Below are 26,229 nucleotides of genomic sequence, written 5' to 3'. Positions count from 1 at the left end.
ATCCTCCCACTGCTCAACCCTCATCACTTCATCACCAGCCTGACTACCTCCCAAATGAAAGAGCCAGGCAGCAACAAAGCCACGGGGGTAGCACTTGCCCCTCCACTGCAGTAGGAGTATGACCCCATCAGGTGTCAACAGTCCTGTGGGGCGTCTCCTGGTGCGGTTCACATACACACATTACACCTGCCCAGTGGTGCCACTGCTATATGGGTGTCTCCAAAGCATGTCATTATTTGATGTGAAAAAGCAACTTTAATAGTTGTTATTTTTCTGTGCCAGGCTGCATTTTCTGCTTTCCTCTGATGTGAAATTTACACTTCAAAAATTATTTTGTGTGGGCGAGACTCAATACCTGTCTTGCTAATACTGAGTTTGAAAATATGGCAGATTTAAACTTCACTAGAGCATACATGCCTGTTTTATAGCAGAATGATAGGTGTAGCTTTTTCTGGGGACTTGTGATATTCCTTGTGGAGAAGACCTTTCTCTTCATATAGCCTCCTTGAAATTGGCTGGAACAATCTATAAAGCAAATATTATTAGAGGAGAACGTTAGGTTAAATTTTTTAAATCAATTGACTGGGAGGTATCATGGCATTACATACTGAAATAGAGCAACATTGCTTGTTCAGTTTAATGCTGTGAACTGGAATAAGTGAAAAAGATCACAGGTAATTTAGGTTTATTTTATGTATAGAAGAACACAGAGTAGGGGATGTGAAGAGGGGAAATGTCCTGCTGTGATTTTTCTTGAATTAACTTATGTTAAGAGCTAAGCTGATATCACATTGTCATCCATAAAAACAATACCCAGATAAATAATAGAAGGCTATGCTTTCATCTCTTTTCTTTGCTCTCTAATAATTGTATCTCTTTGATGGGGTGGGGGCTTAATAAATTTACAGATGAAGTCTTGTCTGAAAATTTCCTGGACTACAAGAATCGTGGGGTGAATGGATCTCACCGAGGTCAAATTATCTGGAAGATTGATGCCAGCTCTTACTTTGTAGAGCGTAAGTATATTATAATATTATTACACTATGGTTCGCTGAACATGAGAAGAACTGAGCTTCCCATATTCTTTTGGGAATTTCATGTGTGCAAATAACAACAACTGATTGTATACTTGAGATATGCTTAGTGAAAAACGGCACCCACTGAAGCATGCATTCAGTGGGTAGAATTGCATCTATAAATCCTTTTATGTTGATGTAATTAAGCATGAATTCCTCATAACATCATACAAGGAGAGGGTTTCACAGTGGATGCTAAATGCTCCTGTTTTTGGAGACAGTCTCAGTTTCATTCTCACTTGTGCTTATTTGACATCAGGATAATTAAATCAACTGGATCGTTTATTCTTGCCCTGTTGTTCAATAGGTGGGATCATTTTCTGGCTGATCAAGTTTATATCCCATTCCTTATGAGTCTATAGAGATATTGAGGTTGTTGGGTTTTTTTAAAAAAAGTATTTCTCAAAGTGCTGGTGTTGGAATAAATAGTTCCACCTTTTCCTTTGTTTCTGCTTCTCTTGGAATTTAGATTGCAGGTTCTTTGGAGGAGTAATCTTTCCTCTTTTTCTTATAAATATTTTTTAATATCCGTTTAGAGAGAGAAATCATGAGATTAACATACATTGAGACACAGAGACCTGTTGCAGAACACTTCAGTCTTCCTAGGCATTCTACCTCTGAGCTCAGAATAGTGGTGCTTGAACCTACAATGGAAGATTGGAAAGAGAAACAGCTGAATTAGAATATATCCACAAATCCCAATCTATTAGTAGTGGGTTGAACAGAGACAATTACTTCCTGACACACTATGCATATTTTGACACAGGTTAACACCCCTGCCTCACAAGAACACTGTTAGCTAGTTTATTATATCTCCTTTCTAGTTTCTAGCCTGCACACACCACATTCCAAATCTCCCCCCACCATTCATATGGTCACTCACCCACCCTGGCCTTAGGCAACATCTTTCCTCCTACTTTTATCCCTGAAGACCATAGTTAAAACTGAATTTACCTCCTCATCACCATACTATAAGTTTTGTATCTCTATGACTATTCATATAGTCTGATTGTAGAGGTCCTTCATGGGCAGCAGTTCACTCCATGCATCTGAGGGAGTAAACCAAATCTATGAAAGCTTGTGCTTTCCATAAATTAGTCTCAAAGGTGATACAAGTTCCCTTTGTATACTGATATTCCAGACTAATAAGGCAAAGAATTCTAGAATATTCAGATGTGTAATTTAAATTTACACCAAGAGGCAACAAAAGCCCATTTAAAGCAGGGGTGTGATACACATGGCCATAAAGCTTCATTTAATTTATATACCACTTCATACCGCCTAAGCAGTGTCTAAGCGGTTTACAACTATAAGCTAATTTGCCCCCAACAATCTGGGTACTCATTTTAGCGACCTCGGAAGGATGCAAGCCTGAGTCAAGCTTGAGCCCTTTTGCTGGTCTTGAACTCACAACCTTGTGGTTTTGAGTGAGTGGCTGCAGTACAGGCATTTGACCACTGCGCCACCGGGGCTTAAGGCCTCATGAAGCCTTTGTGCCGTCTGATGTCCTACCCATCTACTGTCCGATTGCACTGGAGCATTGTGGTGGATACACTTTGTCTTTACAACACAGTGTGTGTGTTTAGCTTGTGTTTTGTTTTCCAGCTAGTAAGAGCTGTTGTTAGCCTCTGGGAAAGACATAGTGTTATCCAAAAACCTAGGGTCCCAGGAGGGCACCTTCAAATGGAATTCAATGGGGAAATTAATTTAGCTCAATAGGGAGCAGTGAGAGGACCAGGGTAGCTCTAGCTGGGACTTTCAATGTGTGCTTACCGGTTCCAAAAAACTAGAACTCCAAAGTACAATTCAGTTTTATTATTTGAACAACAAGAATGTCAGCATTCACATGAAGTACTTATATACACACACACAAACTAAGATATAACAGATGGTAGTGAATAGCAAATAAAAGGATTGCAGTGGGCAATGCTTACCAGTTGGCAAAAGCCAACCACCAATCTGAGGGAAAGCTGCAAATTGAGTGGGACTCAGTCTGCTTATTGTGTGGCACAGAAAACAGTTCTGAAGGGCAAAGCTTGAGTCTGACAAGAGTTTCTGCCTAATTCTAAACTAAACAAAGAAAATGGGACTGTTTAATCAGTGGTCTTTATACCTGGCTTGAGCTAGCTTGAGCCAATTTTTAGTAATGTCAGAAACAATAGGATTCCCATCTGGTTGATGGTTTTAACTCCATAGTTAAAATGTTGTTGTTGTTGTTGTTGTTTATATTCAGAATTACAAAATGAATATTTTTGGCTGATGGCAATAACATGGATTTAATCAAGCAGTGATAAGATCAGGACAAGCCCAAGGAGTTTGGGATAGAAAGGGGTTGTTGTAATATATAATGGGGGCTACCAGATAGATTGGTCTACAGACGGCCCTCCGTTTTCATGGACTTGAGATCTGTGGTTTTGATTATTCACGGAGGGACGACCTCCATTAAAGTTAATGATGCACACACCTATGACATGTGCAAATGGCTGTATGTAGGAGCACACGGCCATTCAAAGCTAAGGGGCTTGAATATACGCAAATTTCCAAATTCACCCGGTGGGGTGTGTGTCCAGAACGGATCTTCTGTGAATTCGGAGGGGGGACTGTAATGCTTTAGGCTGACAGACTTCTTTGTCCTTGACCTTCAAGAGGAAATGCACATGGCACGGGACTGAGAAGCAGAAATGCTCACAGCCATTAAGTTACATGGATCCTTTCACATGCCTTCAGATCATAATCTTTCAAAGTTCAAGCTTTTTTGGCCTCTCTGTAACTGATATAATAACAAAATACTTGTACCCCAAAGTAATGTACCCCAGGGTGTGCTATCAGTGAGATCTCCCAGTTTGTTCTCACATCCAGTTACTTCACCTTTGGGAACAACATACACTTTCAGTATGACAATATCTTCATGGCCAACCTAGAACAATGCTTCTTTAACTCCTGCACCCAGAAACCATTCCTCTACCCAAGGTACAATGATGATAACTTCATAATTTGGACTCATGAAGAAAACTCATTCAAGACATTTCACTAGAGTTTCAAAAACTTCCACTCCACTATCAACCTCAGCCTGGAACTATCTACAGACTAAGTTCACCTTTTGGACACCACAATACAGCTACAAAATGGACATCTAAGCACCATACTATATCACAAACCCACGAACTGCTACACATACTTACATGCCTCCAGTTTCCACCCTGAACACCATCAGATCTGTAGCTACAGCCAAGCCCTCTGATACAATCACATCTGCTCTGATCCACAAGACAGGGATTCCGAACTCAAGGAATTACAACAAGCATTCTTCAAACTACAGTACCCGTTTGGCGTTTACATAAAATAAACAAGGCAAGACTTGTACCCAAGACTGATCTGTTACAGAACAAATTGAAGAGACAAAATGACAGAACCCCACTAGTGATCACATAGAGCTCCCAAATGAGTCTTCTCAGGCACATCATCAATGAACTACAACCCATTCTGGACAATAATGCCACTCTTTCAAGGGCTCTTGGTGGTAGACCTTCAAATCTCAAACAGGTACTCACCCACAGGAACACACATGACACAGATGAGTACACAGGTACTAGATGCCAACTCTGTCCACACATTTATCCAGGAAATGTCATCACAAGATCTAATGGCATCACCCACAATATTAAGGGGACCTTCACATGCTCATCCTCCAATGTGATTTATGGCATACTATGCCATCAATGCCCATCAGCACTCTACATAGGGCAAACAGGCCAGTCTCCGCGCCAGAGGATAAATGGACATAAATCAGACATTTGAAATGGAAAACTCTAAAACTAGTGGCTGAACATTTCAATCTCTCTGGGCATTCCATCTCAGATCTCAATACAGGTGTCCTTGAACAAAAGAACTACAAAAGTAGATTGGAGAGAGAAACAGCAGAATTGGAATTCATCCATAAACTACAGTCCCTCAGCAAAAGATTGAACAGGGCCAATGGCTTCCTGACTCACTACACATATTTCAACACTATCTGACCCCATCCTCAGGGGGGCGTCCTACACTCATCTATTCTCTTCACCTACAGTCTAGTTTCCATTTTCAAACGGGTCTTGCCTCTTCATTTCCATACACACTGGACAGTTCACAATGTCTTTTCTATACACAAAGGGTTTTGAATTTGAATTGACATTCTCACATACCAGTGGCATATATATGTCTGGCCCTGGTTTCCACTCCACTATATGCGTCTGAGAAAGTAGACTGAAGTCTACGAAAGCTCATGCTGCCAACTTCTTTATTTCAGTTATTCTCAAAGATGCTACAAGATCTCTACACAATAAGAATCATATGGCTCTTCTCCAAGCAGTCCTAATGGTGAGGAATGCTGGGAGATGAATTCACACAACCTCTGGAAGGCCAATAATACTCACACCTGCTCAAGGACATGTGGCCTACTGTCCATTGGGTCATAGGAAAGGGACTCCCTACTAGGTGTGAATGTGTGCTTTTGATTAGAGCAGCACTGCTGGGTACATATGAAAATGAGAAAGAAGTGACAGAAAATGCTCCTTACCCCATTGATGAGATCTCCTTGTTTCTCTTGGGTGAAGAGGTCTGAGATTCATAGTTCAGGAATATTTGCAGGATCTTGTGGTGTTAATCAAAAAAGGCCAGTGACTTTAGATTTTATCACACAAGCCTTGTTCTCACAGCAATCATGTTATTAAAAGTACAGTGCGCCTGTGTCATACGTGGGCACGCCTTACATGGCTTCCAGCATATGCTGGAAGCCGCACCATAAGGAGCAGCACCGTGCACCAGAAAAGGTAATGGCGTGCCACCGTGGGCATGAGCCCCATTCACTTCAATGGGGCTTGAGCATCCGCGTTTTTCCCTTACGCTGGGGGGGGGGGGGGGGTCCGTGTAAGGGAAGGACGATTGTAAATGGATACATACTGCTTTCGGAGCTTTACTTACCATACACCCTTCCAAAAGCGTGACAGGGGCTGATATCAACGATCCATTCCTTTCTCTTCCACATTCCTCCTTAATCCCCCCTCTGACCTATGCCTTACCCAGCATGTACAGTGCACCCTTGCCTTATGCGGGAAAGCCCTTCTGGACACACACCCCGCATAAAGCAAATACCACGTATGCTCTAGCCCCATTGAAAACAGTGCCTCTTCCACACGCAACGGGTGCACTGCATTGCTTTTTATTTTTATTTGTAATGCAGTTAACCAAGTGTGATAATGCAATTTTGTAAAACAAAGATGAAAGAAGAGAAAAGAAATGGGGGGAGGCTGCTTAGGAATAACAAGGATAGGACTGGAGGAGGGGAGGAGACTGACACACCATGACAGCTCTATGCCAGAACTGTCCTAGTATGAACTTTTTACACCATAGGACTAATTCCACAGCAACATAATTGGGAGCTTATTGATGGGTTTTCCCCCTCAATAAAAAGAGCCATTTTTACCACACTTGGCAGACAAAGCAGCTACAGGTTGGAGGAAATGTCATATGAGAAAGTATTCCTAAAGGCACAGTTTTGTGACTTTCATTGTGGTTTAAAAGCATGTGTGATAATCTCTCTGATACAAACTGTGCATCATCATTGGGATAGGTACAAGGAGATTTGAAATGATCATGCCTGTGGGCACATGCAGGACACTATTTATCAAAGAAGAATCAGCTGCCATTGTAAAAATCTATATTTTTAAAGCCATCAATCAATCATACTGATGTTCTGCATTAATTCAGTGCAGCTTCTCATCTGCTAAACATAACTACAGCAATGACTGTTCATTTCATGGAGATTATCAAATGGGAGGAAAACATCCTTCTCTTGTGCTTAATTTGTGTTATTAGCGCGATCAGGGAGAAGATTATCACACACACACACACACGTGCTTGTCCTATTCTTCTACCGTCTGTAAACAGTACTGGACCCGTCATTGAGTATTAACGGGAACTCCCATTAATACTCAGTGACAGGTCCATTATTGTTTACAGATGGTAGAAGAACAGGATAAGTGTGTGAGGAGGGGGTGATAATCTCCCCCCCCCCCATTGCACTAATAACATGAATTAAGCACGGGAGAAGGATGCGTTTCTCTCCTGTGAGATAATTTCAGTTTTATGTACACAGTAATATGTGTCCAATTACTGTCTTCTTTTTTATCTTTTATCTGTGACATAGTTAAATCAGGTTGGTTTCTTGGAGTTTTTTTCATTTCTGCAAATGCTTATGATCTTGCTGCAATATGTACATAAGCTTTGGTCTCCATGTGCAGATATTCTGCCCCCTTAGAGACTTAGGAATATTAGCTCTTTCTTGTCTTGGGCTGTCAGCTGCTTTGCTGCAATACACTTCTGAAGAGACAGATTTTTTCTGGCTCAGTGAGCAAGGGGTTTTGGGATGCCCTTGACTACTCCCATAAGGCCTGGTTTAGAAGCTGCTCATCTTAGGCAATTCCCACTGAAGTCTGTCTGAAGTGCTTATCTGCACCAGTCTCAAATTGCAGACCATCTGCTTCAGTGGGCATGCAGGTGTATTGCAGGCAGGTGCAAGTTTGACTCATATGGAAAGCTGTTTTTAAAAGAAGGAAACATGAAAAGGTAAAGCAAAGTCACTAATTTTCTTGGAAGGTGACCAGCACGGCAGAAGAGAGGAAGAGCTATTTTTCAGTATCATTCTGGTAAGATTTTTCAGTATTATTTGGTAAGATGTTTAGTGCATGCATTTAGCTTAAATTTAAATGGTAGTTTAACATTAACTTACTAGTTTATTTTCCTTAATGTAGTTTTTTTAAGGTTATTAATGATTAAGATTATTAATGATTCCATAAATGTATTAATCTTTTTGTACTCATTTTTGTATTTCTGCCTAGAAGACTGAAATGGTTACCAATTGAACTAGTTACTAATATATTTCAAGGTGCTACTCAAAATGTTGTATTGTGTATCTAGCACCAGATATAGACACTTACAGGAGGACTAATTCTATATTTTGTTGACAGCTTCTCTCATGACTGACCATTGGTTGTAGTTGGTAAGATAGATGGAGGTTGAACTTTAGCATGGGAGATGAAATCTGGATGGCTGTAGGTTCTGCATTTCCCGCCCTTTTAGTTGAGCTTGACATTACACAAAAACACTTGGAATTCATTAAAACCTACAGGCTCGAAGGGATTGCAAACAAGCCTCCAAGGTTACCATGTTTTTGAGGTGGGCTGGAAGGAGACACAGTATGTAGATGTCTCAGTTGTTTTCCTTTAGTGAATATCATTACCTCTCATTGCCTTAAACATTCTGTATACTGCACTCATGAGATGAATTAATTACAGTGATGTAAATACCTGGAGAAATTAATTCCACTGGCTGCTATAGAACAGAAGGATAAGAAGGTCTGAGCTGGTTTAAACTTTCACATCCCACACATAGGCATTCTTCATGTGTCAAAGATAGGTTTTGCTGTGCTCCATGTTTTTCACTGTATATTGGCTTCAAGGAGATTATCACACTATCACTTATAGCATGAACTAATCGGTATAGTTCTGATTTGGCAACAGTCCTGACTACATGATGCAGTGTGCAAACTGCTGTTATCCTGTGTTAAAACCAACACTATTCATTCATGGGTAGAACCAGTGAATGACCACAATTACATGATAATACCACGTCTAGTGACCAATGCGATCACTGGCTGCACCATCATTGTGCTATCTCATTAGTTTGTTGGCATGAGACCTCACCATTCCTTCCCTTGTAGTGACGTCGAAGTCATGCAATTTTTAAAAAAGTTGAAATCTCAAGAATGCAGTCAGTTCCTGCCACTCTTATCACGAATACAGTACATCCCAGTTTTCAAAGAAAAGTGTGATTAATGCACAACTGCAGCGCTAAGGTAGCACCTTCATTTATTTTGGGTTGTCAGCGGGTTAGTGTCATGGTGTGATAATCTCCTAAAACTATTTCACTTGCTCTACTTACAGGAAAGTATAAGAATTTGCTCTCATGCATTGCATATATCTCAGGTGAAGTTGAGTAAAAGAATTAGAACATCTAAGAATAAGGAGGGAATTATGCTTTCTGTTTCATTTTTTCCCAAGCAACTCCATGCACGCTTTGTAGCTGAGTTAAAAATCATGAAAATTGTGTTAATAAAGAAATCTTTGACAGCTGCAAATTCATCCATAATTATACACTCACTCTGGAGGCTATAATGATATTCAGTAAGAGTCAAACTTCTGTGATAGTTGGGACACTTCATAAAGCACTTTGTTAAACAACAGCCATTGAAACCTCCATTTTAAATTATGCAGTGAGTGCAAGCAGTGAAACCTCCATTTTGAATTATGCAGTGAGTGCACTTTGGATTAACCTGTTTCACTACTAAATTCTAGTTGGTGGCATAAGCCTAATTGGAAGTCAGACTCATGATGGGAGATCATAATTAACACCCTCCAGATCACAGATTGTTACCTGGTAAATGAATGGATAGATGCAACTTCCATGGTTACAGAGAGCTTTCACGTTCATGTCCCCAAATGTTATTTGATTCATTATTTTTTTCAGTGAGGTTTCCACCAGCTGATGGTTTTTGTACAGGAGCAGGGAAAATACTGTACAAGAGTTATGTTTTTCTGCTGGTTAAATCATGCTGGTAGGAGCTACAACAGCGAAACATTATCATGTTCTCTCACTCCTAGAATGCAGTATTCTGAGAAAATTAACTGCCAATTTCACATGAACACAAGTAGTGTAATAATGGCAGTAGAGGCTGTGTATGTGTTTGTGATAATTGATTGCTGTATTGAATAATGTGATTCTTGTTAAACATATATTAGAGGTGTATTAAATGTTTCCAGAGCAACCAAATGTCAGTATGCATTTTTTAAAAAGACCTTCAGAGAACAGCTAAAAGCAACAGAGGGAAGCCAGGTATGACTTAGGAGAGCTGTAGGATAACCAGGAACAAAAGCAATTAGTGCAAACAGCTTGCACCTTTTTTTACTGCTTTTGTTACCAATTACCTAACAGCTCTTTTGTAGTGGGTCAGAGAAAGAGCCTGATCATCCCTTCTGCATAGACCCTCTCTCTTTAACATCTCAAGAAAGTTAGATGCAAACCTGTAACTCTAATACTTCACTTTTCTTCCTGTGCATGTTTTTTTAACAGCTTCATGTCATGAAGAAGGCTAAGGGCTTCAAAAGCTACTGTAATAAATTCTGCACCTTCAGGTTGGCCTAATAATGTGTGCACTTTCGCTTTTTGCCTTTTCTTTCTGCCTGTACATGTGAGACTTTTTTTAATTTCTGAAACTATTGCTTATATCTTGGTATACTGAAAATGTATGGTGAGTAAATCATTTCTTCATTGCTCCAATTTTTCAACATCCTTTTTTAATTGTGATGCCCAGAACTGGACACAGTATTCCAGGTGAGGCTTGACCATAGAATGGCACTATTACTTCCCTTGATCTAGGCACTATAATTGATTGATGATTGATGCAGCCTAAAATAGTGTTGGCCTTTTTAGCTATCACATCACACTGTTGACTCATGTTCAGCTTGTGGTCTACTTGGACTCCTAGATCCCTTTCACGTGTAGCCTTGTTAAGCCAAATGTCCCCCATCCTATATCTATGCATTTCATTTTTTCTATCAAAGTGCAGTATCTTACATTTCTCTCTGTTGAAGTTCATTTTGTTAGATTTGGCCCAGCTTTATAATCTATTAAGATCATTTTGAATTTTGATCCTTTCCTCTGGGCTATTAGCTACTCCTCCTAATTTGGTGTTGTCTGCAAATTTGATAAGTGTGCCCTCTATTCTTTCATCGAAGTCATTGATAAAGATGTTGAATAGCACTGGGCTCAGGACAAAACCCTGTGGTGATCCACTAGTCACTTGTCTCCAAGATGAAGAGGAGCCATTGTTGAGGACCTTTTGGGTTGTTATGCCCAAGTTTGTAAGGGCAACCTGTTTAACCTGAGAGCGTGTAATGAAAATTTCTCTTTCTGTGGACTTATTCAGAGTAGGGCTGACACACATACTGAGACACATAATTTGGTTTTAAACACTATGGATGTAACATTTATTAAATCACAAAAGTAATACAAACATTGATTATCAAGAGCTCTTTCATTCATTCACACATTCATACAATACTCACACACACTTTCCTTCCACCGAACATTGATCAGTTGTCCTCGAAGGCTGGGGATGACACCGTTGCCGCACAGTTGATGCCAACAAAATGGGGATGAAAGCCAAGGGTCTTTATACTTTTCTTCTCTCTGGCTTTCAGTTGCTGAAGTCTTGCAATATTGCAGCCCATTATTAAACTTCTTCTTTCGGGAGGAGACAGGCTGTTCAAAGCAACTCGTTCTGTTCAAAGTAGCTTGTTCTGTTCAAATCAGTCCATTGTCCTTTCAGTTCCTCTTCATTGCGACTCAGGAGAAAAAGCACCTTCCCGGTCATAGTTCGACACACCTGGACAGCACTCAGCTTCACCTTCCACATTCCTCAGCCTTTCCTCGTCTCAGTTGCCAAATCCCTCTTTCACATCAATGCTCTGCGCGGAACCATCTTGTTTGGTTCTTTAGCATGTTTTAAAACACCTTTTCTTGGTTCTTTGGTTCTTCAGCCCTGGGTTTAAGTCAGAACTCACACATTCATCTTACAGGGTTTGGCCGGTCAACCAATTACAAATCCTCCTTACAATTACATTGTCTAGCCCACATTTTACTAGCTTGTTTACAAGAATATCATGGGAGACCTTATCAAAAGCCTTACTGAAATCAAGATATGCTATATCTACAGTATTCTCTTTGTCTACCAAGCTGGTAATTTTATCATAGAATCATAGAATAATAGAGTTGGAAGAGACCGCAAGGGCCATCCAGTCCAACCCCCTGCCATGCAGGAAATCCAAATCAAAGCATCCCCAACAGATGGCAATCCAGCCTCTGTTTAAAGACCTCCAAGGAGGGAAATTCCACTACACTCCGAGGAAGTGTGTTCCACTGTTGGACAGCCCTTACTATCAGGAAGTTCTTCCTAATGTTGAGGTGGAATCTCTTTTGCTGTAGCTTGCATCCATTGTTCCAGGTCCTAGTCTCTGGAGCAGCAGAAAACAAAGAAGGAGCTCAGATTAGTCTGACATGACTTGTTTCTCAGAAACCCATGTTGACTTTTTGTGATTAAGGCGTTGCTTTCTAAGTGTTCACAGACTCTCTGTTTAATGATCTGCCATAGAATCTTTCCTGGTATTGATGTCAGACTAACTGGATGATAATTGTTGGGATCTTATTCTTTCTTTCTTTCTTTTTCTTTTTTTAAGATGGGGACGTTTGCCCTCCACCAGTCTGCTGGGACTATTCCTGTTCTCCAGGAGTTTTCAAAAATTATAGCCAATAGCTCTGAGATTACATTTGCCAATTCTTTTAATACCCTGGTCGTGGAGTCATTGGTCGTGGAGACTTAAATTCATCTAGATTAACCAGACTTTCCTGTACTTCGTCTTTACTTATTCTGTGCTGCATTTCCCCTATTGTGTTCTCTGCTCAATTTTCATCATGTTGACCACCCTTTGCCTTTTCTGAGAAGACTGAGGCAAAGAAGGTGTTGAGTAATTCTGCCTTTTCTCTGTCCCGTGTTAGCATGTCACCATCTTTTCCACGCAGTGGCCCTACCATTTCCTTCTTCTTCCTTTTGCTACAGACATACCCAAAGAGCCCTTTTTGTTGTTCTTAATTTCTCTAGCAAGCCTGACTTCATCCTGTGCTCTTGCATTTCTGACCTTACCCCTACATATGCTATCTATTTATCTGAATTTCCCTTTGGTGATCCCCCCCCCCTTTCAATTTCTGATACATGTCCCGTTTAAAATTTAGCTCAGTTGAAAGTTCCTTAGTCATCCATATTGATTTCTTGAGACACCTCCCATTTTTCCTCCTCACTGAAACAGTTTGAATTTGTACCTTCAGTATGTCCCTTTTGAGAAATTCCCATCCATTCTGAATCTGCTTTTCTTTTAGTATTTCTGACCACAGGATTACCTCCATTATTTTCCTGTGTTTCTTGAAATCAGCTTTCCTAAAGTCTAAAATGTGTGTCTGACTATGCTTGGGTTCTCCTTTATACTGTATAATAAACTCCAGGAAAACATGATCACTCCCATCTAAGCATTACACCACTTGCACCCCATTAACCAGATCATCCCTGTTGGTTAGGATCAGATCTAAAGTAGCCGATCCCCTTGTTGCCTTTTCCACCTTTTGGTTTTGGACAATGAAATTGTCTTTCAGGCAAGTGAGGAATTTGCTAGACCTTGATGTTTTGGTTGAGTCTGATTTCCAACAAATTGGTTCCATTACCAAACCACTTTCACTGTCAAGAATACTTCTAAAATTCAATAGAACTTTTACTTTCTGCTGTCCTGTAACTTAAAACTATTAGGCCTAGTCCAACCCTCTGGGACAGCAGAAAACAGGTATGCTCTTTGAGCTTTTTTAAAACTGCCCTTGAGGTTTTTAATGAGTGCAGTCATGTCACCCCTCAGTCTTCTCTTCACCAAAGTGAAAAAGCCCAGCTCCTTCAGCCTTTCCTTTTGTTCTCCATACCTCTTATCATCAGCAATCCAGATGGAACTCATGTAACATGGCACTGTCACAAACCAGATGATTATAATTCTAAGAATTTAGATCTCACTATGTCTGAACCAAACAGAAAGGGATGTCACAGTTTCATTCATTATGGGTTTTCTAATATTGTACTTGTTTTTAAAAAGCATATTATGAGAAGTAGTCTTTAATCTTCTCACAAATGCATTCATTTTTTCTCGGGGGGGAAAAAGAACCAGCAAATGGCTTTGTGAGAAGACTAGAAGCTGCAGTAAGTGCGGGAAAACAGCTTAGACCACTCTTTTGAATTCCCTAGCTACACAGCTCTGACACATCTGTCTTCTCAAATGGACTATTCCTTGCCTTGTTGCCATGGAAATATTAGGCTAAAAATACCATAAGATATGTAGTTGAGATAAAAGAAATGCATGCATATTGATTCTGAAATGTGATGAATATATGATGATTAATTGAGCTGGCCTCATTTTGTGTGTACGCACGCGTAAATGGAAATATCCCTTTGCTTACAGATGTTATTATCTTAGAAGGCAAGTGTGCTGGCTTTAGAAATTATACATTTTGACATGGTATGCTCAAATACAAAGTCATTCTTGGCCAAAATAATTCAACCATGACAAATCTGTCCTATATCTGTATCAATAAAAGATAATATTCTCTAGTCTAGTATAAATAAATGAGAGTGAAAAATTATGACTTGACTCAGATGAAGCCTGGTTGTGCCCATTTTAAATGTTGTTGTAGTGTGCTTTCACGTCATTTCTGACTTATGTCAACCCTAAAATGAACACATCATGGGGTTTCTTGACAAGTTTCATCAGATGAGGATTGCCTTTGCCCTCCTCTGAGGCTGAGAGAGTGTGACTTGACCAAGGTCACCTGGTGAGTTTCCATGGCTGAGCTGAGATTCGAACCCTGGTCTCCAGAGTCATAGGCCCTTAGATCATACTCAACTTTATATAGTCTCCTTTTAAAGTCTCTCTACTTTAAATAGTCTCCTGCTATTTTACTCTCCCTTGCCCAAAGTTTGAAAATGCTCATTAAAAAGCACACGTTTTAAACTAAATTACATAGTAATAGGTATGTATAATATGTTTGAATCGAGGCAGAACTAAATCAACTCCCAAGTTTTTTACACGTTTATTAATAGTTTAAAAAATGCTTCACTTTTGAAAAATGCTTCAAATCTAGAAGGGGGTGGTGAGTGGTACTTGCAAAAATATTCAGATATTTGTACAAATTGCTTGCACTCACTTGCCCTGAGTAATATCACTAAATCTATCGGTTGGTCAGTTGTCTCAGCATGTTTACCAATGTCTGATGAAATCCTTGTGTCTGATGCAGCATGGTGATGCAGCATTCAAGTCACCTCATGGTTCTTGACAGAGCAGAGCTTCCCCATGCTTTTATCATCAAGACAAAACGGTGCAAACGAACGAACAAAACCCATAACCAAGAAAAACAATGGAGCTGGACAATATTGAAATATTCATGAAATCTTTCTAAGTGATTTTCAGGGAGTGTTCAGCTAAACAATCTACAGTCAGCCCTTCTTATACACGGACTTGTTATACACGGATTCAAGCATACACGGTTTGAAAATGTTAAAAAAAAAGCATAAATTTCAAATATCAAAGCTTGATTTTTAATTTTTTATATGGGACACCATTTTGCTATGGATTATATATAATGAGACTTGAGCATACACGGATTTTGTTATCCATGGGGGATATTGGAACCAAACCCCAGCGTATAACAAGGGTCCACCGTATAGGTCTATATCTATTAATTCTGTTAGTCCATGGCCTTTTGCAATATTAGTTGCACATCTTCAGAGTTAGCATATGTGACATATCTAATACAGTTGTTGTTGTTGTTGTAGCTATTTTTATGCAAAGTAGTTATTCAGAAGTGGATCTGTAAGAGCTTTGCAAGTGGCTGTGCGACCAGTTGTACAAAGCATACACAAGAGGTTATGTTAAATGTTTACACAACCAACTGTGCATATACTTTGAACAATTGTAACTGCAATAGTATGATCCAGTTGCATTTCACTAGTTGGAATTTTAGTCTTCTAGTATTAAGATGGATTTGGGCCCTTGCTTTTTTTCAAACTCAAAAAAACAACCTTGTCAAAAATTCTGAGTTATCCTAAATTCAACCTGCCAATTGGTGTTAATTACTTTTGATTTACAATAAAATAATTTAGCTTGAAATAATTCTATAGATCTTTATATCTTCTGGTTCCAAAATATATTTTAAAAATAATAACTGTCAAGAGTTTACATATTTGGAATGTAAATTTAGCTATATATTCTCTGTTATTGCTGAGATTGAAACTATACAATTAAGAGAATTCCAAGTTTACCTGCCCTAGTGTTGAAGTATTCTAAGAAAATAATCAGCAATCAGATAGAGAGTGAATGGAAAGGAAACAATAATTAAATTATACAGTGATCAGTGTCAACTGTAATTAAGGAATGTGAAATAGGAATGTCTCATAATATTGCATACAAGGTTACATGCAGGGTTGCATGCAAGGCTAATTTAATTAGAGAGACTTCTGTATGTAGCAGTTAACAAGCCAAAATGCAGCAATTTTCCTTCCACTTTTAATTCCTTCTTTTCACATACGCACAAGCCACTTCCAGTTAAAAGTACTGCCGTTTGTGACAATTCAGTGCATTATGTCTACTTAAAATAGTTCAACTCTCCCTTGAGAAACTAGATTATGAAGAGTGGCAGGAGCAATGATACTCCATTTTAGCTTAGTGTTACTTTAAAGATAATGAGTAAGTAAGGAGTAAAGTCGACTGGTTGCTGTATTGAAATAGACGGTGCTTTAAAGTAAATTGCAACTCTATTGTCATATTGTTTTCTGTCTATCAAACCTTCCTTGATGGATTGCTGGAAAACATTAAATAGTAAATACGTGGAGTATGTTTCCAAATGGAATAGGTTTTAGCTGTTCCATGCATTAGAGGTTTCAGGGGGCTTGATAATCCAGAGGGGGAACTGCTTTAATCTTGGCATTGTTGCTTTTTATATCCAAGATAATAAATCTACCCTTCTAGTGAAAGTTAAGCTCCTAAGGCCAAGATGACCTTTGAGCAAAGGAAGAGCAGAAAGGATTATAAAGGCCAAGTGAAATCGTGAGAGAAAGAAAAAGAAGATTAATCTTGATGAACAGAGAGCTAAAGAAATGGGAGAATGGCAAGGATACAAGCAGTTCTAGAAAATGATTATATCTAAATGTGGGAAATTTTACCCTGTGTCATTGATAAGAACCTTAGGATGATCCTTTTACATGTTGTTGATAGAGATCAATTCAGACAAAAACTTTTTTTGCTTATGTCTAGCTTGGTAGAGGACAGGGAGAGATCACGAACAAAAGGAAGGTGATCCACAGTTATATAGAAGGGAATTCATGGAATGTAATGCTCTGTTTTGAATTCATAATATATTTTGTAATGTGTTTTATATTTTAAACACTTTTATGATTATATTGTTTTAAAATTTGTTCATTTTAAAGTAATTCACATTTGTTTGGGTACATTGTGAGTTGCTTTGTGATTTGCAGGGAGAATTGGGTTTTTTGTGTTGTTGCATGCCTTCCAAGTTGTTTCCAATTTATGGCGACCTTAAGGCAACCCTATCATGGGGTTTTCTTGACAAGATTTGTTCAGAAGAGGTTTGCCATTGCCTTCCTGTGAGGCTGAGAGGGTGCGATCTGCCCATGGTCAACCAGTGTGTTTCATGACTGAGCTGGGAATTGAACTCTGCTTTCCAGAGTTGTAGTCCAGCACTGAAACTACTATGCCACACTGGCTCTCTGAAAAGTGAGTTATAAACAAATAAATGTTTTTCTTATACCACCATTGAAGGACAGTGCATTTTACATTGTAACAAAAAGAGAAAAAAGAAAGAAAAAGAAATGAAAACCCTACCTTATTATTTAAATGTTGAGAATAGGGCAGACAAAAGAAGGGAACAGAGAGGAAGATAAGGTTCATGGGATGAATGTTCACAAAATGCATAAGGACTTTACACTCCACTAATGTGGTAATTGAGTCTATTGTTTGATGTAACTGGCTTACTGCTGAACCATCAAATTAAAGCAACCTAGAGAAACCAATATTAAAGTCCCCCCCATACTCTTCCACATATTTACTGCATCATTTTTAATATGTATTTTTGCTACAATATCACATGCTTTACAGAATGTAAAATGAACTGATGTAACTGCAAACTGAAACCCATCCATGCTGACTTTGATATTTCAGAAATTTGTCAAGTTAGTATGATATTTGATACACACACAAGTATTTTGACATTACATCATCTCCAGGGAGGTGAATTGATTGGCTATACAACTTCTATCAGCACAAATGGAAAGGAGATGATGCCCTTGGTGGTTACTTGATCTACTGAAATCTTTCTGAGGAAAGAAAAAATATATAGATGCAGATTTATATAAAAAGAATTCAGTAATGGACAAGAACAGTCTCCAGGAATGTCATGGTTTGAAGTTAAGAACAAAGCTCATGAGTCACTGTGGAGCGTCAAACAGAAGAGGATAGACTATTGTCTTTGCCTTGCTAATAATATGAATTCTCTGGATTGGCCAAACCTAGAATCAATTTTGGGGCCTGGGCTTTGGGGATATATTACAGGCCTGAAACACATAGGCCAAATAAAGCGGCTTCTGGCCACTGTGGGGGCACAGTGTTCAAAAGACTTCAGGAAGAGGGAACCACTATAGAGGTGGGCACCCAGGACCACCCCCCACCCACCTACCCTGAGGAATCCATCAGCAACTTGAGCAGACTGGACATGGCAGAGCTCCCTTCCCCCTTCTCCATATGAGGATGAGATACCCAATGGCATACCCGACCCAGAGGAGGCAAGTGACCCAACACTTATTCCCAGTGACATGGCTGTCACCAGCCAAAGCCACCACCACTGTTCCTGCCAACACCACCCCCCCCCAGCACACACCAGCCCTTCACTGACCACCCCAGCCATACCAAGGTCCCAATCACCCAGAACCATCCCTGGCTTCATGTGCTACTTTGACCTGCCACACACCTCTCGGTGGCACATGAACAGCAAACATGTAATTTCTGAAACAAATGAAAAAGATTTATTAACAACACTTTACCGTTGTGTCTTGGGGAAATGAGGGATGGGGGGTACAGGGAAAGGAGGGGATAAGTATAGGTGGGGGCTCAGGACTGGGGGGGGTGGAAATTGCTCCAGATGGGCCTGGATGCGGTACTGGAGCTGCCGCATCTGGCCCTCCATGACAGCAACCCTCTTCTTCACTCTTTGACCTGCAAGGAAAGAACAAGGGATGAGAGCAGTTGGCAGACAAACGTGGACCCAACTATTTCGAAAGTTTTCTTTCTGCTAGGTAGGATATAAAATAAATACATAATGTCATTGTGATGAACATTTTTAACAGGTTACCCCAATAAGTTAAGGTACCCTTTCTCACCAAGGATGAGAAAAGGTGTGAATTTTATTTGTAACCCTGTTTGCCACAGGCATTCAGATGCATTAACTAAGCCTAGTATTAGTGTCCATGGTTCAAGCAAGACAAGCTGGCATGGCAAACTTCATGAAGCCCTTTTGCTACTAAAATAATGGAGTGAAATTAAGATTAAAATCTTAACCACAATTAGGGAGAAATCTAAATGTCGCTGTTTAATCAATATGGATCTTTGTTTCTGAATCAAAGAACACTTTATGCACAAAAATGAAAGTGCAATGTAGATTAATATTACTTTGATGAGAAGATATACTACTTGGGATCAAACCTAGTAGGATGAAATGTACTCGTGTTTTATTTATAAATAAAGGTTAATAATAATAATAATAATAATAATAATAATAATAATTTCATCTTTATATTTATTAGCTGGATATCATTTTAGCTAAAAAAAAAACCCCACCAAATTGGCTAACAGTGACAAATAAATATAAAATAAAATGAATAATGCCAAACAACAAAAATAGTAGGAGCAAAAATTGGGGCTGAGATGGCTTCTGTGGCCCAAGTGAACTGTCAAACTGCCAATGGTGAGAAATGTTAGCAGTTTCATAAAAAACTAGCAAATTACTTTTTACATGCTTAATTTCTCTACTAATATTTTGCCATACATTAGCAATTAAAAGAACTTTCCAGCAATTACAAAGGTGACTTCTTTTTTTGACAAAAGCTGTTCTAGTCCTTCTACTCATCCATAAATCTAAAAATTTATGCCCAAAAATTGACCCCCAAAATCCCAGGTCGACTTATTTGTTGGTCACTATAGTAATACGATAGCTGTTTCAGATTTCCCTATGCAGTTTGTTTCTCTCTTGAGCCAAGCAGAAAGAGTCCTGGGTGACTGATTAATATTGATGTTTATTTAAGAGTCCCTCTCCCATCTGCACGCCTTGCTGTCTGGGGAGTGAACGCTGAAATGAAAGCTGAAATGTTGAAGCAAAAATCCTCAATGAGACTCCCTCTTGCTGCACACACACATGCACACACTGAAGGAGCCACCAAGTTTTACCCTTGACCTATCCACAGGTCAAGGACGTAGCTGGGGGGGGATCCGTGAGGTCCGGACCCCCCTTCCGTTAGATACAATGAATGGTGCGTGCTGCTGCGCTGCTGCACCCAAGCTCCATTATAATGGTGGCACTTAGTCTGGACCCCCCCCTTTCCAAAATCATGGCTACGTCCTTGTACAGGTCATGGCAAAATCCATAATTTTGGCCCCAAAACCTTCCCCCGACTTATATATGAAGTCGACTTATAGACAAATATATATGGCATGTGTTTTTAACTTACCTTTTAATATTAATAACGTTTAATTATGTTTTAACTTTTTTACTTCTGTCTTTTTAAATTATTGTAACCTGCCTGGAATCCCGTTGTTAGAAGAAGGCAAGATATAAATCTTTGAAAATAAATAAATAAAATGTACTGTTTTCAACGCAAAAACTGAAATTAGACAGCATTAGCAGAGCATGGTGTTTTAATTATGAAGATTCAGCAACAATGTGGCACATCTGTTCTCTTCTGAAGACTCTTTTCTAAATCTAATCATATTTCACTTCCAATTTGCAAAAATATGTGGAATATCAGTCAATAAAGTATCAAGCACAGGACCTCACATTTTAACACAGGCCTGAAACAGACAGGCAGTGAAGTGCGGTGTCTGGCTGCTCTGGGAGCATGGTTTTTAGATGATGCACGCCTCTAGATTAGCCAGGAGCCAAGTGGAGAGTGCGCCCAGCTAGGAAAAACCAGCCGCAAAAGCAGCAGACAAAGTCCTCTCTTTGCTGACGTCCCATTCGGGACCAGGGTGGTGCCCCAGATCAGGCCCAGGCACATGCAGTTGACATAGTCCCATGCCAATTGGGGTGGGAGCGTCCTCTGGCCACTCCTTTTGCCCTATATGTTTGAGTCCACCGAATCAAAAGTTGTATCAGTTCACTATTTATCATCCCTTTGCTACTGAGATTTTCACCTGTTTAGGCTTTCAGCTACAGCTAAACACAAATCAAAACCTTAGTAGTAAAGGGAAGAAGAATATGGTGGTGTTTGAGCTGAGAAGTTGTTCATGGAATATTATTGATTGACATTCAGTAAAGGTAAAGGTTTCCCTTATGGCAAGATTGAAAGTACTGTGTCTGACTGTGGTGCTCATGTCCATTACTAAGCCAAGGAGCCAACATAGTCAAAGACAACCTGTGGTCATGTGGCCAGTGTTCAACAAAGAACTTTAAATCTGAAATATTAATAAGAATAGGTGGCAATTGTAAATGCTACAATCTAGATAAGTCATGCTCAAGTGTTGTTGATATAATGGGACAAGCTAATTCATTAACTAAAACCACAATAATTTAAGTGGATTTTAATTACTATAAATGTATTCAACCTGAAGCCCAGTTTCTTAAAAAATCTCTTGTGTACAGCAAGATCTTCTCAGAACTCATGTACACAATCATTTCAGAATTTAGAATGAAATTTTCTTCTGTTACATGTTGTTAATGCAAGATCACTCTTTCTTTTAGCTGAAACAAAGATCTGCTTCAAATACTACCACGGAGTGAGTGGGGCACTGCGCGCTACCACCCCCAGTGTGACAGTGAAGAATAATGCAGCTCCTGTAAGTTTTATGCTTCCTTCTTTACTACACTCATCCCACAATTTTATGCTTTCTTTTGCTCATTCTTTTTAGTTCTAAGTAAAGGATGGGGTGGAGATCCTTTGGCGTATGAGATTTTAATAATAATAATAATAATTATTATTATTATTTGTATCCTGCCCCTCTGAGAACAATCGGGGCAGCTAACAAAGTTAAAAATACAGAACATATAAAATCCCTAATACCCTCCCCTCCTTAAAAAAGTATTAAATCCAATACAGTATTTAAAAAGGCACAAAACAAAAAATACACAAACATACAAGTTAAAAACTGATCAAAAAGTCAGCAACATCACACCCGCAAACAATCAGTGGGAGCAGTAGTATCTTTTTGGACTACACTTCCCGTATATGCTTATCTATTGGCCCTTCTGGTTGGATGGATGGGAGTTCTAATCCAAAACATTTGTAGTCCTAAGGTTCCCCATGCCTGGTTAAGGATATTTATAGCTTTCATCTTTATCTTTTGTGCTGTTACCCTATGTTCTTTCCTGTATGATCTGTCCCAAGACTGTTTATATCACATTATTGTGTGCAAGTTTATCCCATCCCACAGATCTTGCTCTAGAGTTCAGAGCTACAGTTATTATTTGGAACTTTATAAAGTAACAATATTTCATAGAATCATAGAGTTAGAAGAGACCACAAGTGCCATCCATTCCAAATTCCTGCCAATCAAAGCAGCCCTAACAAATGGCCATCCAGCCTCTGTTTGAAGACCTCCAAAGAAAGAGACACCACCACGCTACAAGGGAGTGTGTTCCACTGTTGAATAGCTCTTACTGACAGGAAGTTCCCCCTAATGTTTAGGTGGAATTCTCTTTTCCTGTAGTTTACATCCATTGTTCCAGGTCCTATTCTCTGGAGCAGCAGAAAACAGGTTTGCTCCATCCTCAATTTTGGTCATCCTCCTTTGGATAATCTCCAGCACGTCAACATCATTTTTGAATTGTGGTGCCCAGAATTTCTGGTGCCCTTTTGTGAGGAGACTGAGGCCCAGAATTGCCCTCCTTTTCGTTTTGTGAGAAGATTGAGGCTAAGAAGGTGTTGAGTAGTTCTGCCTTTTCTCTGTCCCCTGTTAGCATTTCTCCATCTTCTCCACGCACTAGCCCTATCATTTCCTTTTTCTTTCTTTTTCTACGGACATACCCGAAAAAGCCCTATTGTTCTTAACCTCTCTAGCAAGCCTGAGCTCATTCTAAAGCTTTTCTTACTTTACCCCTACACATGCTAGCTCTTTTTTGAATTTCTCTTTGGTGATTTCCCTCCATTTCCATTGCTTATACATCTCCCATTTAAAACTTAGCTCAGTTGAAACTTTTTTAGTGATCCATCCTAGTTTTTTGAGACACCTCCCACTTCTCCTCCTCACTGGTACAGTTTGAAATGGTTTGGGTCCATTTTACCTACAGAATCACCTTCTCCTGTACAATCCACTCTGTACACCCAAGCTCTCTGGGAAATGTTTGCTCCAACCAGCAAGGACTAGACTGGCAACGGTTTCCCAGAGGACCTTTTCATCTGCTGCCTCCAGACTGTAGAATGACCTGCTGGAAGAGATGTGACAGCTGAAAACGCTGAATACAATTAATATAACATTAAAGACACATCTTTTCTGTCAGGTCTATCCCGTCCATTTTAAATCATGGCTTTTTAATCTGTATATGAACTCTTAGGCATGTATTTTAATGATTTTATACTATTGTATTTTAACTGTGCATTTATGTATTTTAAATTATGTTTTAATGTGCTGTACCCCAACTCAAAGCTTGAGGAGTGGGGGAATAATAATAATAATAATAATAATGTGTTTTGTGATTTCTGTGTGGAAAAATGCCAGACTGGAGGAAGAGAACTTTAAAAGTATAAAAAGAGATCTTTTGAAAAAGCCATTAATGGAATGTGCTTCCTAAATGTCAACAGTGTTAATCTCCATTCCATTCCCTGTAAATCCCATTACCTGATCAATAACTAATGTTTTAATTGATGAGCTAATGGACAATAACTTACAGAATTAAATTATTCCAATTATTAGTGTTTTATTTATTAAATTTCTAACATTTAATATTTTCAAATTAATTTTCAAATCTAACATTTCAAACTCTGCTTGGAGATACTTTTTTTCTTCTTAAAAAGATGTTCGGCATCTGACAGAAAATATTCAAACATTAAAACAATAAAACACCTTTTCTGAAGAACTTTTTTCAGGAAATAATCAATTGACCTATACATAATATTTTAAAATTAGTCACCTACATCACATCAAATGCCTGAAGGTAAGGAACTTATTTACACCATCTTGAGAGTTACGGGCAGTTTAAGTCCAGATGTGGACAAATAGCTTATTGGTTGATACTGGCTGATCATATCCACTTGCAGCAAAGAGGGCTGAACATGTGGACCTTAGTTGTGATGTGCAACCCTGGCAGCGAGTGGTCTGTCTGTCTGCTTTCCATCCCAGAGAATAAATGATGAATCAAAGCTTGTATTATTTCTCTGTCATGTCAGGTGAAAGATAAACCAGAAAACTGGCATCTGCTTGGGTTCTCAGGTCCATGGCTTGTCCAGCTTTTTTCTGCTAGATGTGGGAGCAGATGGTCAGTATGGACCAGCACACATTGGCTCATCCTCAGTGGGGCATAATTCAAGAAATTATTGTGACCCTGGAGTAAAATATACAAAGCACATGATACAATAAAGAAACTGGAGTGGGTTCTCTAAAAGCATAAAGAAGATCATTACCAAGGCTGTTTGTTAGTTAATGGTTTTAAGGCTCACATGATATCTTCTGCTGTTGTACTGCTCAGATCATGTCTCCAGTTATGACCATATAATAGAAGCACTAATAGCCCATACATAATAACACTGTAATCTAACAAATTATACAAAGACAAGCAGCTGCAAAATACAATTGTAACCTTCTATGCTTCATTGGCCCTTTCTGAGCTCATTACAGGCATCAGGCAAAAAAAAAAAGAGCCTTCCCTGTTTAGATGGCGCCAGTCAATTGCAAAAGAGCAACAAATATTAATATGGCTACTATAAGCAGTGGTTTTAAAAAAATTAAAGTATGATTAATGACCAACTAAATTATAAGCATATAGGAGAAACATTTGATTGTCAAATGTTTTTTAAAGGATTTATAAACAGATGAACTTATTCTTTGGATTAAAATGGAAGAGAGAAAGAAATAGTGCATGTTCTTTTCTTTCCTGCCCTCCACTCCAGCTTCAGAAGTCTTACACTTTTTCTAAATAGACATTCCTTTTCAAGAGTGCAATGGACTGACCTCATGACTCAGCTGCCATTTTTTTAGTCCAGAAAGCTAGCTACAGTTTGATTCCCCCCCCCCCACCTTACCATAGCTTTTTTGTTTCATCATTTAAACTAAGACACGGGGAAAGCGGTTTCATCTACAGATGGAAGATTGTACAGGTATAATATCTGAATTTTTAAAAGGGGAAATTATCTGTGACTTTTTTGTGAGTTTCAGATAAACCAATCTGTTTCATTTTGCATCTTTCACTCTCTTTTTTTGTGCCTCTTAGATTTGGCTCAAAACAGATGGACATAAAAAGCCAGCTTCTGTGTGGCTTGGGGGTGTGGTGCTTAGATAATGCACTCCCCCCCCAACCCCCACGGAAACTGCACTAGGGTTGCTTCCGAGCCGCTTGAGGCGGGCCAAACCTGGCCCTAAAAGGAGAGGATCTTTTTTATTCCTTGCTGCAGTCCATTTGGAACCACAGCAGGAGCCAACATCAGGACCATGGCATGTGGTTGCTGTGGCCCCACGGTGCTCCAGGCAGAAGCATCCTCTGGCCTCTCCTTCCTGTCCATCTATTCCGCCCCTTATTTGGTTGGACCCTTAATTATAGCTTCGTTTTGTGAGCTATCTTAAGAGCTTCTGCTAGGGTGAAAGGCAGGTTATGAAGGCAGAAATAAATAGGTAAAACCTATCTTATATGGAATCCAGACATTCAGAAGTGAACATCTGGGCTCTATCACTCCCATGATTATAGCACGTGCAAAAATGGTTTCAGTGATTGTGAAATATGGTAGAGAAGATAGAGATGATTTTTCTTTAAAATTATAGTACTGTTGGGGAGGGGAAATGTTTTCAGACATGCAATTCTATAATCTAGATTGGGGTGGGCAACTTGTGACCTATCTTTGAGTTATATATGTGCTTTCCAAATTATCAAGAACAACACTTCAATGAGAAAGGATGACAATATTTGCAGTGTTTTAGCTTATCAAAAAGTAAAGTAAAGAGTGGTACCATAGAAGAATATAACGTTATGCATGGTGTGGCAAAAATGG

At 39.2% G+C, this 26,229-nt stretch overlaps 1 protein-coding gene across 8 annotated transcripts in view; it reads left to right on the top strand.

Annotated features, from left to right (window-relative positions):
- The window catches only part of LOC149309487 (E3 ubiquitin-protein ligase HECW1-like), a 237,429-nt gene that overhangs the window by 86,798 nt on the left and 124,402 nt on the right, over positions 1–26,229 (top strand). For all 8 annotated transcript variants that reach the window (XM_089532558.1, XM_089532560.1, XM_089532563.1 and 5 more), the window contains 2 exons: positions 909–1,016; positions 21,777–21,871. In XM_089532558.1, coding sequence (XP_089388684.1) covers positions 909–1,016; positions 21,777–21,871 — 203 coding nt within the window. The remainder of the gene's footprint in view (positions 1–908; positions 1,017–21,776; positions 21,872–26,229) is intronic.

Source organism: Sceloporus occidentalis, unplaced genomic scaffold (assembly GCF_023333645.1).
Source record: "Sceloporus occidentalis isolate IW3139 unplaced genomic scaffold, rSceOcc1.0.p SCAF_7, whole genome shotgun sequence".
Taxonomy (NCBI): domain Eukaryota; kingdom Metazoa; phylum Chordata; class Lepidosauria; order Squamata; family Phrynosomatidae; genus Sceloporus; species Sceloporus occidentalis.
This window is presented reverse-complemented; position numbering and strand designations above follow the sequence as displayed.